General features: G+C 31.2%; 1 protein-coding gene across 3 annotated transcripts in view; it reads left to right on the forward strand.

Annotated features, from left to right (window-relative positions):
• Positions 1-4,374: 4,374 nt before the first annotated feature.
• Positions 4,375-19,207, forward strand: part of LOC145243459 (uncharacterized) — a 542,590-nt gene continuing 527,757 nt past the window's right edge. For all 3 annotated transcript variants that reach the window (XM_080106354.1, XM_080106353.1, XM_080106352.1), the window contains exon 1: positions 4,375-5,420. In XM_080106354.1, coding sequence (XP_079962480.1) covers positions 5,157-5,420 — 264 coding nt within the window. In that variant the 5' untranslated portion in view covers positions 4,375-5,156. The remainder of the gene's footprint in view (positions 5,421-19,207) is intronic.

The raw sequence follows: 19,207 nt of genomic DNA on the forward strand, positions 1-19,207 counted from the left end.
CAACATACACACATACCCTACTTTCTCTCAATATAATCATATACACATGCCAAACTTCATATGATAACATATTTATCATTTTAATATGAATATATATATATATATATATATATATATATATATATATATGTTATAAAATAATGTATTACGAATTTTTCCAGCATTTATATAAATAGTACTCACTACACTAGTAAAAATTAGTATTAGAAATGAGTTTGTCAAACTTTCCAGTTAAACGCAATTATTAAAAGTATATCCTTATACTGTATTTAAAAAAGACAGAAACGAGATAGAAAACTACTTCTAATCAAAAATTCCATTCCAGAAAATTTTACAAAGATAACTTCGGAAAGAAAATTTACGAGATAAGAGAACACCGTCTTTAAGAATGCAACAAAAATAACGAAACACGTTGGCAATAAAGTTTTCAAATTTTGTCCCATTTATTTTTCAAGTTAGATTTTGTTTTTTGCAGTTATTTGAGTTTAATTTGTTTTTTTTTGTTGTTTTTTTGTATATTCATTCATGCACCATACGTGTTTATATACCATTGCAGGCACTATACAGTATTGATCATTTCGGTGCTATTGGTTTTAACAGTGGAGGACAACCATTTGTAATCTCGGATTAGCTGTCCCTCAAAGAAAAACTTTTTTTTTTTATAACTATGATAAATAGATTGATAGTGACGATATAAAACCTTTGGGGTTTTTCAAAAGAAAACAAAAACAAACAAAAATCAAAACAAAAAAACAAAAAAAACAAATAAGCAGTATACACAAAGGCATTATAAAGCTTTTTAGGTGTATCGTTGCTAGTGTGTCTTTAATACGTTTGTGCATGTTCTTTATTAGAAATTTGATTTGGAAAATGTTTCGATTCAGCGAAATCTCTCTCCTCCTCTTCCTATCTCTAGCTCAATTCCACTAAATGTTGAGCTGTTGATATTTGCAAGCTGTTGATTGATCTTTATAGTTATATGATAAAGGATGGATCGCGGGAAATTATGTGTAACTAAATATATTTTCATTATGTACTACCTAGTTCTACTAACGCATTGAGCGCGGCTAGAGTAAGTACTAGAAATCTATATATAAAGTATAAATCTTGCAGAATTTTATGTGAATACACGAAATAGTACTAATATTAGTAGTGTCTGTATTCCACCAATACATTTGATGCGCACTATATAACCTATACAGTAATATCATATCCGTACACACATACATATATTAATATCAGATCCATACACACATACATATATTAATATCATATACATACACACATACATTAATATCATATACATACACACATATATTAATATCATATACATACACACATATATTAATATCATATCCATACACACATACATATATTAATATCATATCCGTACACACATACATATATTAATATCATATCCGTACACACATACATATATTAATATCATATCCGTACACACATACATATATTAATATCATATCCGTACACACATACATATATTAATATCATATACGTACACACATACATATATTAATATCATATACGTACACACATACATATATTAATATCATATACGTACACACATACATATATTAATACCATATACGTACACACATACATATATTAATATCATATACGTACACACATACATATATTAATATCATATACGTACACACATACATATATTAATATCATATACGTACACACATACATATATTAATATCATATACGCACATACATACATATATTAATACCATATACGTACACACATACATATATTAATATCATATACGTACACACATACATATATTAATATCATATACGTACACACATACATATATTAATATCATATACATACACACATATATTAATATCATATACATACACACATATATTAATATCATATATATACACACATATATTAATATCATATACGTACACACATACATATATTAATATCATATCCATACACACATACATATATTAATATCATATACATACACACATACATATATTAATATCATATACATACACACATACATATATTAATATCATATCCATACACACATACATATATTAATATCATATCCGTACACACATACATATATTAATATCATATCCGTACACACATACATATAATAATATCATATACGTACACACATACATATATTAATATCATATACGTACACACATACATATATTAATATCATATACGTACACACATACATATATTAATATCATATACGTACACACATACATATATTAATATCATATACGTACACACATACATATATTAATATCATATACGTACACACATACATATATTAATATCATATACGTACACACATACATATATTAATATCATATACGTACACACATACATATATTAATATCATATACGTACACACATACATATATTAATATCATATACGTACACACATACATATATTAATATCATATACGTACACACATACATATATTAATATCATATTTATATATACATACATGTATTAGTTTGTCAACTAAGTTCTTGTTTGTTTTTATTTACATTATTTTAAAGTAAAATCAGAACTAACAACCGTTTAATCAATAGTGTATTCTCCATTCGTGTTTCAAACTTTTCCCAACGTTCGACAAGATTCCCAATACCTTTTGCGGTAGAAATCATTTGATTTTGATTCGAAAAATAAAATATAACAAAGAAATTTTCAAAACAATATATTTAAAATACGGCACGAACTTAGTTGCCAACCCAATACATATATACACATACATATGTATAAACATATAAGCACATATAAATACATACACATATATACGTATGAATACATACGCATACACACATATAAATATAAATACGTACACATACACACGTACACATACAAATACATACACACATACATATATAAATACATATACAAACATATATATATACATACACGTATACATACGTACATACACATATAAATGCATATACGCTCACACATACATATATATATATATATGTATAGATGCATGCACATACATACATGTTAATGCGTACACATACACACACATATATAAATGCATGTACATAGACACAGAATTCGGTTTCCTGCTGAATTTTAAGAATTTTAATTCGATTGTATACAAAAGTTAAAGATTTTTAAATGTACCAGTAATGATTGGATGATCCACGAAAGTGCGGTAAAGTTAAGCCATATGTGTTATATATAATTGCTATAAAACTATCTGCAAGTATAGTGAGCACTTTTTATGCGTAATTTCTATTCTTTAGAGTCGGAACAGTTCAGCTTTTCAAAAGTTGATTTTAATGTTATTATTTACATAGGTGTGTGTGTGTGTGTGTGTGTGTGTGTGTGTGTGTGTGATGCTATTCGTTGGTAGTGGTCGTACTTTAGTTGCTGCTGCCGCTGCTATTAATGCTGCTGCTATTGCATGGTCGTGGCTGTGTACCCGCAAACATCATCAGCACCATCAGCATCACCGCTCTTGCAACAACAATCATCACGGCCACAACCACCTGCTCCGACGATCTGGAAGACACCAGACATCGTTTAATATAGCGGAGAGGAAGGTGCGAGCAGTAACGGTGCACTCGCTCATCAACAAAGTCACACAACATTCATATATTTACATATAACTATATATATTCGCATACATATATATATATACACACATTCACTTGTTTCTACACACACACACACACACATATATATATATATATATATATATATATATATATATACGCACACACATACATATAGATAGATTCATACATATAACACAGAAAAAATTCAATATCTCTTTGTTGGCCGATACTCACCTGTTGTGAGGATTTCTACCTTGACCGTTGGAGAAGAGAGTTAAAGCTCAATATTGGTATTTACATGTATATGTGATATAAAAAATATATTTATATATTGATACATATAAGTATAATATATATATATATATATATATATATATATATATATATATATATATATGTACATGTTTGAATACTTACATGAAAACAACGAAACAAGGCTTTACTTTTGGATGCTGAAAATAAATCGCGTATATATTCATTGTGATTACACACCTTTGCAGTGAAAAATTGTCATTATATTTAGTAAGTGTTTATATATATATATATATATATATATATATATATATATATACATACATATATATATATGTGTGTGTGTATGTGTGTTGTTTACATACCATGATTATATGAGCGACATACGTTGTTAAACAAAGGATTACGATTCGGACAAGAAAAAAAAAGAAAGTGAAAAAGAACGAAAAGGAAATTTTTAAAAGTATATATATATAAGTATATATATATATATTATATATATATATATATATTATATATATATAATATATATCAACACCAACAACGTATTTGGAAGTATACAAGCAGGTATTCACGTGTGTGATAAAAATGTATACACACACGCACTCACGTGTGTAAATATGGAATGCGCACACGCGCGTGTGACGCAAGCGTGAAGGAAATTCGGCGTACACATAGCAGAGGAGAACTTAAGGGATTAAGTGATAGAGAGGAGGAAAACGGAGGGAGAAGGTGACAGATACACTCGGAGTACTAGGGAGGAGTAGAACGAAGAAAAGAGAGAAAGACATAAGGGAAGAACGTAAGTAAAGTGAAAGAAAGAAAGAAAGAAAGAAAGAAAGAAGCGAAAGAGAAACTGAGAAAGAGAGATAGAAGTATACATCGAAAGAGAAAGAGAAAGAGAAAGAGAGAGGGGGTGAAAGAGAGAATGTACTGAAGAGGTCTAAGGAAAGGTAGAGAGATATATAAAGCGTGAAAGAGAGAGAGAGAAAGAGAGAGAGAGGAGAAGAGCGAGAAGGTAAGAGATAACTTCAACAAAGATAAGTGAGTAAGTATTGAGACAAAAAAGGGAAAGAAGAAAGAAAGAACGAAAGAAAAAAAGAGAAAGAGTCATGTAAAAAGAGATAGACAGATCGGCCGAGAAGAAAAAGAGAAGAAAGAAAACGAACGAGAGAGACAGTAAGCGAAAAGAGAGTGATAGGGAGTAATAGGATAGTAATAAAAAAGGAGAGTAAGGAGGTAAAAAAGGAGAGTAAGAAAGATCCATTAGTAAAAAAAAAAAAAAAAGGAGAGCTTGGATGCCTTAGACAAAATGGCGGAGACTCTCCCTCAACTGGCTAGCCCGGTTGTTACGGCGGATACGAGTAACGTGGTCGGTGCCCACGGTGGACCCGTCGTGGTGAAAAAAGACGACAATAGGTCTACTACCGCTGCTATTAATTTCTACATCAACGACATCGCCAGGAAGGAAAATAATTTCAACACTAAAACCGACGGGGTTCTATCGACCTTATTAAACGGGAAGACGGATAAACACAACAGCGAAGAAAACAAAGAAAATCGACAAGAAACTGAGGTAAGTTCGAAAAAGTTTAGAATTCAATGCGCTGACATGTGAAATCATTCGGAGAATTAAAAAATATTAGGATAACGAATTAAAAAAAAAAAAAAACATATAGTAAATAAAAGCATCCCCCATACCCTTTAATTTTATTTACATTTCTCTTAATTAAAAAAGATACAACGGTGAAAAAAAAATGTCCACATTTTTTCTTTCTCTCTATCTCTCTTGGTGATAATGTAGATTAGGCATTCAAAGAATTTTGGTACTTACGGAAATTCCCGAGTCTGGACATAACTTATGCAAAATACGGACCGTGCTATGTTTTTAGTTAGGATTTGCAAGCTAAATTAAATTGTTCGGTACCTTTTTGTTTATTAAATTGTTACGTGAAAGTATAGAATACTTTTAAAAAGTCCCCTCCCTTCCAACGTTAAGAATGGGTTTCTAAATAATAACGTTTCTATTTAAACACTCTTCGTATTCTGTATAAGTCCCCTCTTGATCCGAAGCGTGGTTAACAAAAAGGATGTCTGGGGTTTTTTTTTCCGAACAATGCGTATATATTTTTGATAGTTTCCTAAAACTGATTTTCTTTTTTTTTAAATCCTTTCTTATTTTTTTTTTTTTTTTAGTTTTTCTTGGAAGGGGTGCATAGAAACTAGAAATTGAGACATGGGGGCAATAAACTGCTTTTTTCTAATTTATATATTCTTTCGGTTGTTTGCTTTTTCATTGGTGTCTGTTGCCACCTTAACTTAGGGTTAGTAATAAAGTTCCACTGCTTTTTGTTTGGCTTTTGTGTAGAAGGAAGACTGCTAATACAGCCGTTAAATTTAAATTGGATATATTTACGAACATAAGAAAGCAAAATAATCACCGATTTAGTTAAAAAAGGAAAAAAAGGAGCCTTCGTTTTCTTATCCGAAAACGGTTAGAAATCAGAAGTCTGCCGAAAGGGTCGCATATTCTTTAGTATTTATCTTCAACATTTATCGTCTGTGTATCTCGACAAAGTTCGGAATTTGTCATCGAAATTCGGGAACTTCCGTTAAAGCCCTCGATGGCTATGCAGCAATTTTTACTAAGTTTTAATTTACATCAGAATTTTTTTCTTTTATTTAAAAGTATCCAAAATGGCTAACGAGATTCGAACACATGCGGCCTACAAAACGGATAAGGTGTTTTAATTCATTGGTACTCATGCAGAGAGTGATCCGTGCTGAAATAATAAAGTTATTATTTATAAAACCATTCTTAACATGGGGAGGAGAGGGTGTGTTGTACCTATTCTGTACTTTAACCTTACAATTGAATAATAAAAAAAAAACATATTATAAAACTTTAAACGTGGAAATACGATTTAAAATTCTCTCTGCACGAGCAGCTGTTTTATTTCATGACAGGTCGAAATCCGAAGGTGATTTTGTTGCTTTTAAACTGTCGAATAGAAAGTCATGTCTTCCTTCAATTTAAACTTTAATGCGTGGAATCAAGTAGTATTGTTTATGTGTGTTGTTGAATCAAAGTAACATAGTTATGTCCGCACGTGTCGTTAGAAGAAAAGAAGAAAGAAAAATTAAATGAAAGAACAATCAGAACTCTTGATTTTACGTAATAATAAAGTTTTTTTTTTTAATACAACTACATTTACAACTTTTGGGATTGTCCGAGTAACTTCTGGAAATAGGTGACACCGTTTACAATTTAAAAGCCACAGGAATAAGAAGGCATTATTCAGCTAGAAAACTATACAGTGTTTACCGATGTATTGGAAAATTCAAGATGGCGTCTGATTCTCTCTTTAACACGGTAAGTTTGGGAAAAGGTGTTATAAATAAAAAACCGGATAAAATACTGCTAAAAACTCGCTCAAGATATGTTACCGTGACATAGCTTGACATATGTTCGGCGGGTTTTTAATAGTATTTTGTATAGTTTTTCATTTATAACACCTTTACTCAATCTTAACGTGTTAAAGAGAGAATCAGACGCCATCTTGAATTTTCCAATACATCGGTAAACACTGTATGTTTTTTCCAGCTGAATAAACATGTTACATTGAATAAAAACACAAAAAATATATCCAGTTTGGCAGAAAAGTAACTTATCTTGCCTTTGATAACATTTATTTGTTATACATTTGTTTTTTGACAACTTTTTCGAATCTGTGTACAGTAATACAAACCCATTATTGTTTATTTTTACCTAACAATTTAATAAACAAGATATTGTAAAAAAAAAAAATTAAATTAAATTTGAAAATTCAGATGAAAAATTATAACCGTCCGTAATCTGCACAATTACAAAAAAAAAAATAAAAAAATTAAATAAACTGTACTTTTACAGAGTTGGTACTAGTGCACTTATTGATCCGTGCTGAAATAATAACGTTATTATTTAGAAAGCCATTCTTAACATGGGGAGGGTGTTTTGTACCTATTCTATACTTTAACCTTACAATTTAATAAAAACAGCACAAAAATGTAATTAAACTTGAAATACCATTTAAAAATTGCGCAGGTCAATAAGTGCATTACTACCACAGAGTTTGGACGGAACACTAATATTTTTAACCCAAAGACAAGTGTAGAGTTTAATTCCGTTCAAATTATATTGGAGCACCGAACAAATGATTAAAATTGAATGTAAACTTCCATAAAAAAAATAAGATAAACGAAGGTGGTTTTCAAAGCGTAAGCTGTTTTTGGCCACTTTCGGGACTAACTAGGATGTCTCTGTAAAAGTATTGAAATCTTCTGGATACAGAGTCATTATCAGTATTCTACTTCTTTTTATTCCGGTTCCCAAATTGTAAAACTACTGCCGTTCATATCAACAAAACTGAAAAGCAAATAGAATACACAACCAATAAATGTTATCAAACGTAAGAATATTTCATTTTCTACCGACCTGTATAATTTTGGTACAAGTGCAGAGAGTGATCCGGACGTAAATAATAACGTTATTATTTAAAAATCCATTCTTAACGTAGGGAGGGGAGGGTGTTTTGTACCTATTCTATACTTCAACCTTACAATCGAATAAAAAACATATCATAAAACTTTAATTAAACTTGGAAATGCGATTTAAAAAATAGCGCGGATCACTCTCTGCACTAGCACCATAATTTTATGCGTGAAATACTAAGATTTATCTTTGAAATTGTTATCGTTACTTTTACTTAGCAAGGCACTAGTAGAAAAATAAACGGCGGTAGATTTTATTTAGACAGAGTCGCTAATCTCAGGTTTATCATATCACTAACTACAAGTCTAGAGGATTTTAAAACTAAATTTAAGAAAAAAACGATACACGAAAGCATGGTCGGCCATTTTTTTTTTTTTTTTTTTTTTTTTTTTACATCTTTTACTTTCTCTGAAAGATAGAATACGGAGGAAATTCTATAATGAAATTAAAACAGTTAAATACTTTTTGACGTTTAAAATTATGTACGTTGTTAGCAAAGTAAATGTTATTGCGTTTAGTAACAGTTATTTCATTTTTATTCTGTTCTCTTCAACCCAAATTTCTGCTGTTAACCATAATATATTATTTAATGAAGACAATTGAGGTTATTTTATGATATTCGGTTTTCTTCCAATGTACTAATTATATTAAATTGGTTTACTTGACGTTAGGGGTGTGTGTTCCTTTATAGAAGCGTTGCTTGAGTTTGAATAAAATAAAATACTATAGACTTCGTAGCCTAGTAGGGAGATGCCCTTTTCTCTTCGCTGCATTCTCTTTCTCATAGAAGAGACATTGCGAGCCTATCTCGGTTTTATCACTATTTTCATGGCAAGTGCTCGTCTGAGCTCCAATCTTTGCCCTTCCCCCACGCGAAACATTCACGAGAAACACTCGTCTAGCTGAAAACACTATCAATAATTTCCCCCACTCTTTATCCGTACCTAAACCTAAACGTGGATTCCATGAACAAAGCTTTTTTTCTTAGAAATGCACACCTGTTGAACTCTCTTCTGTTTACCTGCTTTCCAGCTGACTACAATGTGGTCGTCTTCAAGTCCAACGTAAACAAGTTCTTTACGAGTTGTTCTTAATTAATCCAATTTCACCAAATGTACACTTTTAACGATTACGATGATATTGTCCTTTTGACCACTCTACACTCTTTAATCCTTATCCTTGAGTGGCTACTGGGCCTTGATAATGGTGATTCGCTTGTAATTTTCTTTTTCTTTTTTTTTAATTAGATACGTTTGAACCCAAAACAACGCATTATTACGAAAATCAACACATATTTATTTTTGTTTTGAAATTTAAAAATGTATTTTGAAGTTACACTTCAGTCTTAGTATTTCGTCCCCCCCCCCCCATTTTTTTTTTTCTGCTTGCTATGTTGTTGGAGTAGATACTCAATAAGTAGAAGCCCGTCTATTGTTTTTCACACGTATTTATAAATTTCAAACAAAAATAAATATCTATTTTCGTAATAATGCGTTGTTTTGGCTTCTAATACGTAATTTATTTCATGGTTTCGACGAGGTTACCTTAACGTAGTAATACAATTATGATCCAGCAAATTATTTTCTTTTAAGCATATGTTTTGTTCAGATTAAATACATGTTTCTATTTTTACTTTTAAATATGAAAAAAATTCTTAGGCCTAAGAACAAAGTGTAGTATATGTTCGGGGGGGGGCAGTAATAATAGCGCACATGAAAATGGCACAAAGCGAACCTTTTTTTTTGTTTATGTTGTTGTTCTTTCTTCCTTTGAGACGTCAACGACACGTGCGAACATTAATAGTTACCTTAAAATAAAATAAAAATGCGACACTAAACTTATTGCGGGTTTGACCGGCTTCTTCAGAAGCAGGAAGTTTCTTAGGGAGTATGGAATTCACAAGCAGTCCCCAGTCGCATGTATATCTCCGTTAGATTTTTGCAAGATGTCGTCGTCCTGCTACATACATACAGCTTCTGGTATTCTGAAAGAGGTGGCCCATCTGGAATTATTCAGGCTCAACGTTGCTTAACTTCGATGATCCAGCGAGGACCGGTGTGTCAACGTGATTATGCCGTATAGTTTCCTTTGGCACAAGAGCACTCATTAACCATACTATTTTATTTTCATGATTTAAACTTAAATTGAAGACAAACGATTTTCTATTCGGCAGTTTAAACGCAACAAAATCAGTTTCGGTTTCGAACGGTAATTATAAAAAAAAAAATTGCCAACCATTGTTTTATGAAAATAAACTAAAACGCTTCATCTCGTCGGCATATCGCGGGGTCGGTTTAAATCCGTTAGTCATTTTGGAAGCTGTTTTATTTTTTTAAATACAAACAAAAAATAAGTAATTTCTGACGTGAATTAAAGTTGGCAACCTTGCGCTACGTTTAAGGAATAGGCACCCAAGACAATTTCAGTATTTAGGTCATCAATTCCGAGTTTTATCGAAAACTTCCGAGACTGGCGAACATTAACGAACCTCACCGAACAATCAGCACAACACAAACCATTTTTTTTTTTTTAATTTATTCTTAACATAACTCTAAACGAAGTTTTATTTTGCAAAATCGGTTTATTCGGTTCATGTTGTGTAGAAGGTTCGGAACTTTACCCGACTTTCTCGGTTCGTAGTCGGAACTGATTACGTCATCACTGTAAATGCTTGGCTATCCATTCTTACAAAGTACCAAAATTATAGAATAGACATCGAAAGATTTAACAGAGGTTCTCGAGTTTCAACAACTTTCGGAAATTGCAGAGATTTACAGACGATACATTTTCGCAAATTTCTGCCAAATTTCGAGTTAAGAACATCAATCGCCTTCGACAGAAATGATTCCGACTTCTTTGTCTTTTAATATTTCATAAATATGTCTAATCCCAACTTATCAGCCTTCGAGCATGCATCCCAAACCATAATCGTAACCGGATTCGCGGTGTTAGTGCAGAGAGTGATCCGCGCTATTTTTAAAATCGTATTTCCAAGTTTAATTAAAGTTTTATGTTTTTTTATTCAGTTGTAAGGTTGAAGTATAGAATAGGTACAAAACACCCTCCTCTTCCCATGTTAAGAATGGCTTTTTAAATAATAACGTTATTATTTACGTCCGGATCACTCTCTGCACTAGTACCGGATTCGCTTTAGTTGCATATGTGTTATACTATATTGTAGGTTGTATAAATATAAAAAATATGCGCTTGGTTATTGTTGTAGGCTGTATGAATAAAAAATAGTTATCTTCAATAATATAAATCTCGTCCGCCTGTTTTGATATATCTATGTTTGTATGTCTAGCTAAAACTTTCGACAGGTCCGACGGATTTTCGCGCGATCGGTATCGTTTTGAAGCTCGACCCTTCAGACGACAAATATCGAAAAATTGGTTAAAAACATTAATCCTCTCACTCTCAACTGGGCACTTTTCTACAAGGAAGGGGCGCTTTGTCCCCGTCGATATTTCGAAAGTCATCCCCTCTTTTCGATTGACTAGCCTTAATTTAAACCATCGCCATTTCCGGTTTGGCGACGGACGAAACAGCAAAAATGTTACGTTTTTTTTTTTTTGTTGTTGTTGTTAATGTTCTTTTCCTCCTTCGCAGTATGGGTCCAAGACTGCCTGCTACAGCTTTTTTTTTTTTTTTTTTTTTGCTTAACCCCCCCCCCTCCAAGCACCTGGACACTGCCGATCACACACGGCTAGTAATATATAAACGTAAGTGCGAATTAAAAAAAAAAAATAGTCGTCATAATTTAAATTCTTTACTTTCAAATCTAGGTTAATCCAAAATGTTGCTTTTTTTTTATTGGAAAAACTTTTGAACGTTTTCTCTTCATATATCGTAATCCTCGATTTCGATCAACTCATTGCGAGGTTTTAATTTATATTTTTGTTGCCATTTTTACCTGTGCGGTTTTCACCGTAATCCATTTGTTCGGTCAGAGGAAGAGAAATTCTTCTCTACCGAGACACTTTTTATATTTATCCGTTCTAGAATTCTTTCATTTTCGGAAATAAATATGCCGCATTAGTCTTGTGTCTAACTTTGCCCATCGAGCATGGGTGGCATCCAAATAGGGACTTGTATTCTATATTTTTTGTTTTCAAATTGTTAAACTTTCAATTACTGTAATGGTCGTTCTATAGAACAGCACTCACATTGACAAAAGCGTTTCGAATTACGATTTATGAAGCATGCCGGAAATGGTCAAAGCAGTTTACGGTTGTAAAACTGCGAAAAATATTTAAAAGCGACAGACGATAGAAAGAATGTGAACGCAAATTCAAAATAAATTTTGTAACGTGAAGGATAATTTTAAAAAACTTAGCCACTCAAAAATAAAATTGAAAACTCCCCACCACTTACCGATCCCCAGAAAGACGTTGGTTCACTTTTAAATTTGAAGAGCATTAAAATCCGTTCCTGGTAAGGGGGCGTTAATTAATCTTTAAAAATGCAAAAATTGTTGAATTTAATGTATCTGTTAGTTCGGCGGTTAGACCATTTCCGGTCTATATGTTATTTAATTGGAATCCATTATTGAGATGAGTATTTAGTAATTTATTTATTGCGGACTATTATCCTCATCTTTCTTAGTTGTTGCTTTCACGACGTTTCGACCATCTATTCCTCTGGCCTTCGTCAGGTGGTAACCGCGACGGGACAGGGACTCCGAATCTCCTAACTACATTCTCAGCACCAACTGGGTAGGATTGAAACCGCTATCTTCAGACAATTCTCACCTGGAACCGTAGCGATTCAACTGCGCCAATAATAGTCCGCAATAAATAAATTAATACATTTCCGGTCTGTTCTGTTAATCTCAATCAGATACATTCGTGTCCATAGACGTCGTCTTATGTAGAAGTGGCATTATATTTATTTACATATCTTGTAATGCTTGTTTTATTTTTATTGTTAAATCTATAAAATCAGTAAATAAAATATCTGCATTTCTGCATTCGTCAGCTTCGTTTTCTTTTAATCTTTTGGATTGTAATACAAGCAATAATTAGCCAAAAAGACAAAAGGAAATTAGCAAAATTATTTGATAACGTATTATTTAGAAGGCCGAAATATCGGCCGTGTAATTTTTTAATTTTTATTTTTTTTTTTTTTTAGCTATGTTGCTCGGACCAATAAATCGGTTGTGATGGGTTGCAAGGGTCGATATTAAATAATAATAATAATAATGAATAATCAGCATAATGATTTTTTATTACAAAATTCTTTTTTTTTTACAAAATTCTTTTTTTTTTTACAAAATTCTTTTTTTTTTTTACAAAATTCTTTTTTTTTTTACAAAATTCTTTTTTTTTTTTACAAAATTCTTTTTTTTTTTTTACAAAATTCTTTTTTTTTTATTACAAAATTCTTTTTTTTTTTACAAAGTTCTTTTTTTTTACAAAATTCTTTTTTTTTACAAAATTCTTTTTTTTTTTTACAAAATTCTTTTTTTTTTACAAAATTCTTTTTTTTTTTTTACAAAATTCTTTTTTTTTATTACAAAATTCTTTTTTTTTTTTACAAAATTCTTTTTTTTTACAAAATTCTTTTTTTTTACAAAGTTCTTTTTTTTTACAAAGTTCTTTTTTTTTTACAAAATTCTTTTTTTTTACAAAGTTCTTTTTCTTTACAAATTTTTTTTTTACAAAATTTCATTCATGTTTTTTACAAAATTTCATTCATGTTTTTTACAAAATTTCATTCATGTTTTTTACAAAATTTTATTCATTTTTTTTTTACAAAATTTTATTCATTTTTTTTACAAAATTTTATTCATTCTTTTTTTACAAAATTCTTTTTTTTTTTTACAAAATTCTTTTTTTTACAAAATTCTTTTTTTTTACAAAATTTTATTACTTTTTTTTACACTTGTTTTCCATAAGTTCAAGCGCATTTCTTTTAAGTCCAAAAAGAAAGTCTCCACCATTAAATAAAATGAAATGCCGTAACACATAATTTATATTTCAACTAGCCGAACTTGGTTTTTTCAACAGCGAACTCTTTATTTATGTAAGCATTCTGCAGATGTTCAGCGTAAATGGAGATGCCCTGATATTATTGTAGCTCTTTTATAAAAACTGTATTTATTTAAGCTAGCAGGGACGCCCGACGTATCCCAGTCGTAAAATATGCTTATATATATTTTAATTCATGCAGATTTTGTATATACTATTAGATAGTCAATTTCCTATCGATTCCTATATACAGGGTGACCCCCAAAAAACCAAAGCTAAATGGAGGCCATCTAGAACATATGCTGTAGAACGAAGAAAAAAAGGGGCAAAGACCCTAGTGTTTTGATGTGATATTTTGAATATAATAAACTAGTTATGACCAAAGTTTCATTTCATTCGGACAAAACGCTAAGAAACCGGGCCTAATTAGAGTTGGGGCCCATTTTTTGGGTCACGCTGTATTAATGAAGTTGCGATTTCAAAAATAAAAAAAAATGTATTCATATGACTTGAGTGCATCAGCTTGGCTCGAAACTGAAACCAAAACTTATAAAGAATTTTTGGTAAAATTATTTATTTAAAAAAAATTGACTCGAGTGCCATCCGCTATAATCGAATCCGAAAGCAAAACTTATAAAAAATTCATAGTAAAATTATTTATTACAAGGAAGGGAATGTCATAACAATTTACCGACTGTCACTCAAAGAAAAAAAAGATGTAAGCGTGACAAACAAACTAACACACGCACTATCGTATTAATATATAGTTTTTTTTGTTGCTTTTTTTTTGTTTTTTTTTTACTAATAACTTAGCAATTAATGGTTTGGCTTTCTGTTTATGCTTTATTTATTTATTTATCTTTTTGTAATATTTGGTACTTGCTAGGAATAGATATCCAAAGAAAATGTCAGTATTTACGTCATCAATTTCTACTTTTACCAAACACCTCCGAGATTAGAGAACATTAACGACCTGCATCGATTACTCCGCACAGTACGAACTAAACTATTTTTTTAAATATTTATTATTATTATTATTATTATTATTATTATTACCCTACCACTAAACTTATAATCTAACTCTCAACTAAGTTTTAGTTTACAAAATCGATAAAGTTTCGTTCCTGTTGTGCAGAAGATGGGGAACTTAAGTCGGCTTTTTTCTGTTCATAATAAAAATTGGGGGTGTGTATTACTGTACACATAGATTCGAAAAAGTTGTCAAAAAAAAAAATATATAACAAATAAATGTTATCAAAGGCAAGATAAGTTACTTTTCTACCTAACTGGATATATTTTTTGTGTTTTTATTCAATGTAACATGTTTATTCAGCTCGAAAAACATGCAGCGTTTATCGATGTATTGGAAAATTAAAAATGGCGCCCGACTCTCTCTTTAACACAGTAAGTTTGAGTAAAGGTGTTATAAATAATAAACTAGACAAAATACTATTAAAAAACCACCGATATATGTCAAGTTATGTCATGGTAACATATATTGAGCGAATTTCTTACAGTATTTTGTTTAGTTTATTATTTATAACACCTTTTCCCAAACTTACCGTGTTCGGGCGCCATTTTGAATTTTCTTATACATCGGTAAACACTGTATGTTTTTCCAGCTGAATTAACATGTTACATTGAATAAAAACACGAAAATATATCCAGTTAGGTAGAAAAGTAACTTATCTTGCCTTCGATAACATTTATTTGTTATATATTTGTTTTTTGACAACTTTTTCGAATCTATGTGTACAGTAATACAAACCCAAAATTGGCTAAAAGACTCAAATTTCTGGATACCTATTACTAAAAAGCACCAGAACACAAATTTCTACAACAAACTAATTTTTTTTAAACCTCTCAATTCTTATACTTTTGAGTCGTTTGTTTGTTTGTTTGTTTGTTTTTTGTTTTTTTTTCTTAAATTATTAGTCTTCGCCCAGTCTATAGGGACAATAACTATTTTTATAAGGTTGATAGCTCGAGTAGTCAATTGTGAAGCTAGGGTTACAGTTACTAAGCACACCTCTCCCTAATCGGCACCGTTTGATTCAAATGGCAATGGAAATTCTAGAATGACTGGAAAAAATGTCGAGACACACATGGAATTTTGTCACATAAAAAAAAAACAGGTAATCTCAAATGGTCACCCGTTTTAGTACTGACTGTGCTCAGCATTGCTTAACTTCAGGGATCTAATCGAAACCTGCGCGTCAACGTAATTATGTCGTAATGACTATATAGATTTGCGTGTATGTTTATATATATATATATATATATATATATATATATAATGTGTGTGTGTGTGCGGCAAATCACATTGACACATCTGTTCTCGTCAGATAACCGAAGTTAAGCAATTGTCTAGTACCAGATGTGTGACCATTTACAAATTCTAGTCGCTGTATGTGCTCCCCGCTTATCTCGGCATTGTTTCCAGTCGTTCGGAACCTCCACTTGCCACTGGTATTTAAAAACGCTGACTCAGGAGAGGTATGTTTGGGGATTGCGCAACTCTTGCCACAAAAAATTCCACGAGCAGGCACCCTTATAGAGGATATCAATAATCTTTCAAGACTGTAGGAAGCTATCATTTGTGTGTATACACACACACACATGTGTATATATATATGTGTATAGGTGTATGTGTGTATGTATATGTGGGTGTGTGTATATATATATATAGATATATATATATGTTACGCGACTAAACTAATTAGCCAACCATTACGAATTTTTGATAACAGTTGCTAGACGGTAGAGGTCGTAACGTGCAATGTATTTAGTTTAATTTAATTTTATGCGAGAGGAATTGAAATTCTTTATGAAAGTTCAGATATCTACGAAATTTGAAAAAAAAAAATTGAAAAATACGTATTAGTCATGAATCCATAAAGACTCAACAAATTTCAGTTCTTTTAAAGTATTTTGAAGAGCCCTAATGGAGCATAATATAGGCATAGAATTCGGTTTGAAAATTCATATATAACATATTTGCATTGAATTTGGTCCATAAACACAAATAACGCAATATTCTCTTCATTACAATGTTTATTCTTTAAGCGCCTTAAGCTTAGGCGTTAATTTTTTAAACGTTTGCTGGAATCAAAATCATACAATGGATTTTGACAAAAATTGAATTAATAATTCTAGACATAAGGTTCATTAACATTACATTTTCATGTTACTGTTTGTATCGCGACATAAAACGTGGGCAAAATTCATCGGTTCCGTTGCATTTTAACCGTTTTTTGGACGGGTATGCTATAATTTGGTTTTCATCGTTAAACTTATTTTTCTCATATGAAAAAAAAAAAAACTTTTTAAATCAATTCTTAATAATGCTTTACTGTTAAACGCATTTAAATCAAACTTTATAAATCAAACTTTATAAATCAAACTTTATAAATCATAAGTATTATTCAAGATTTCCCTACAGTATTAAATTTTCCATGAATTTTCACATATTTATAAACTCTACTAGTTTATTCAATTTATTGCTTCAGAAAAAAAAATCATAAAAAAGCGAACTAATTAACCCCAACTAGGTCAGTGATGACAATACAAACAAGTTAAAAAAAACAAAAAAACAAAACCATAATCGTTCTGTTTGTTTTACGTTTTAAAATAACTGGCATTTTGGACATACGTAAAAATATTAGTAAACCTTGCGGAGAATGCGCTGTTTTACGGTTGTTGTAAAAATGAAACGGAAATTTAAATATCGTTTCGTTTTAATATTTTTAATAGTACCCCCCCCATAAAAATACGAAAGTAATCGAAAAAATAAAATTCAGCAGTCGTCGATATACATATAAAAAATAAAAATTTTATGAATAAAAACGAAATAATTTAATTTCTAAACGAAAAAAGTCAATTTGTTATATTTGGGGGGGGGGTTCATGTCCAACTCACCGTTTACATTGCAATGTCGACTTTTATAGGTTTTCGGGTAGTCTTATAACGAATAAACACCTTAACATATCCGTGTTAAGAACAGCTTTTGGAAAGACGTCCACAATCTCTCCATGTTAAGAACAGCTTTCGAAATTGACACCCCTAACCTCCCCATGTTATGAACGGCTTTCGGAATAGATACGCCCAACCTCCCCATGTTAAGAATGGCTTTCGGAAAGACACACCCAACCTCTCCATGTACAGACCGGCTTTCGGAATAGACACACCCAACCTCCCCACGTTAAGAACGGTTTTCGGAATAGACACCCCCCAACCTTGTCAGCATACCCGAAAACCTATAAAAGTTGACATGTCGAATGTGAACGATGAGTTGGACGTAATGTAAAAAATGTACCGAATTTAAAACGGAACGAAATTTAAATTTCCGTTCCGTTTTTACAACAACCATAAAACAGCATTCTCAGCAAGTTTTGTAAAATATTTTTTTTTCTGTCCTACACTCTCAAGAATTGGATGTGATAACTTTGTCAAATTTATACAGTAAAGTGAACTCGCAATATCGTTCTCTTTTTTTATTATTATTTGTCCTTGTATTTCCAGATTATTCACGTGTAATTTTTTTTTTTTTACTAAATCTCGTATTGCTTTTATTTTATTTTTATTTTTTTAATTACATTTTCACCCCAAACAAGGCAAATTGCCACTTTGGTGTAGGGGGCTACTATCAGGGGCAACAACTACTGGGGTACTATGTAGGGATTTGGGCAGCAAGATGTCGGTTCACGTTACACTTGAACTTCTGCACGTCAGTACTGTTGGGGAAGCAGGGACCTGGAATGGAATTCCAAAGTCTAGCGGTTCTGGGGAACAAACTATTGGAGTAGAAAGATCTTTTACATCTAGGGATCTATACAGTGTGGGGGTGGGATTTAGCAGCCTGTC

The sequence above is a fragment of the Euprymna scolopes genome, chromosome 22, assembly GCF_053919585.1.
Source record: "Euprymna scolopes isolate OS-2025 chromosome 22, ASM5391958v1, whole genome shotgun sequence".
Classification (NCBI taxonomy): Eukaryota; Metazoa; Mollusca; class Cephalopoda; order Sepiida; family Sepiolidae; genus Euprymna; species Euprymna scolopes.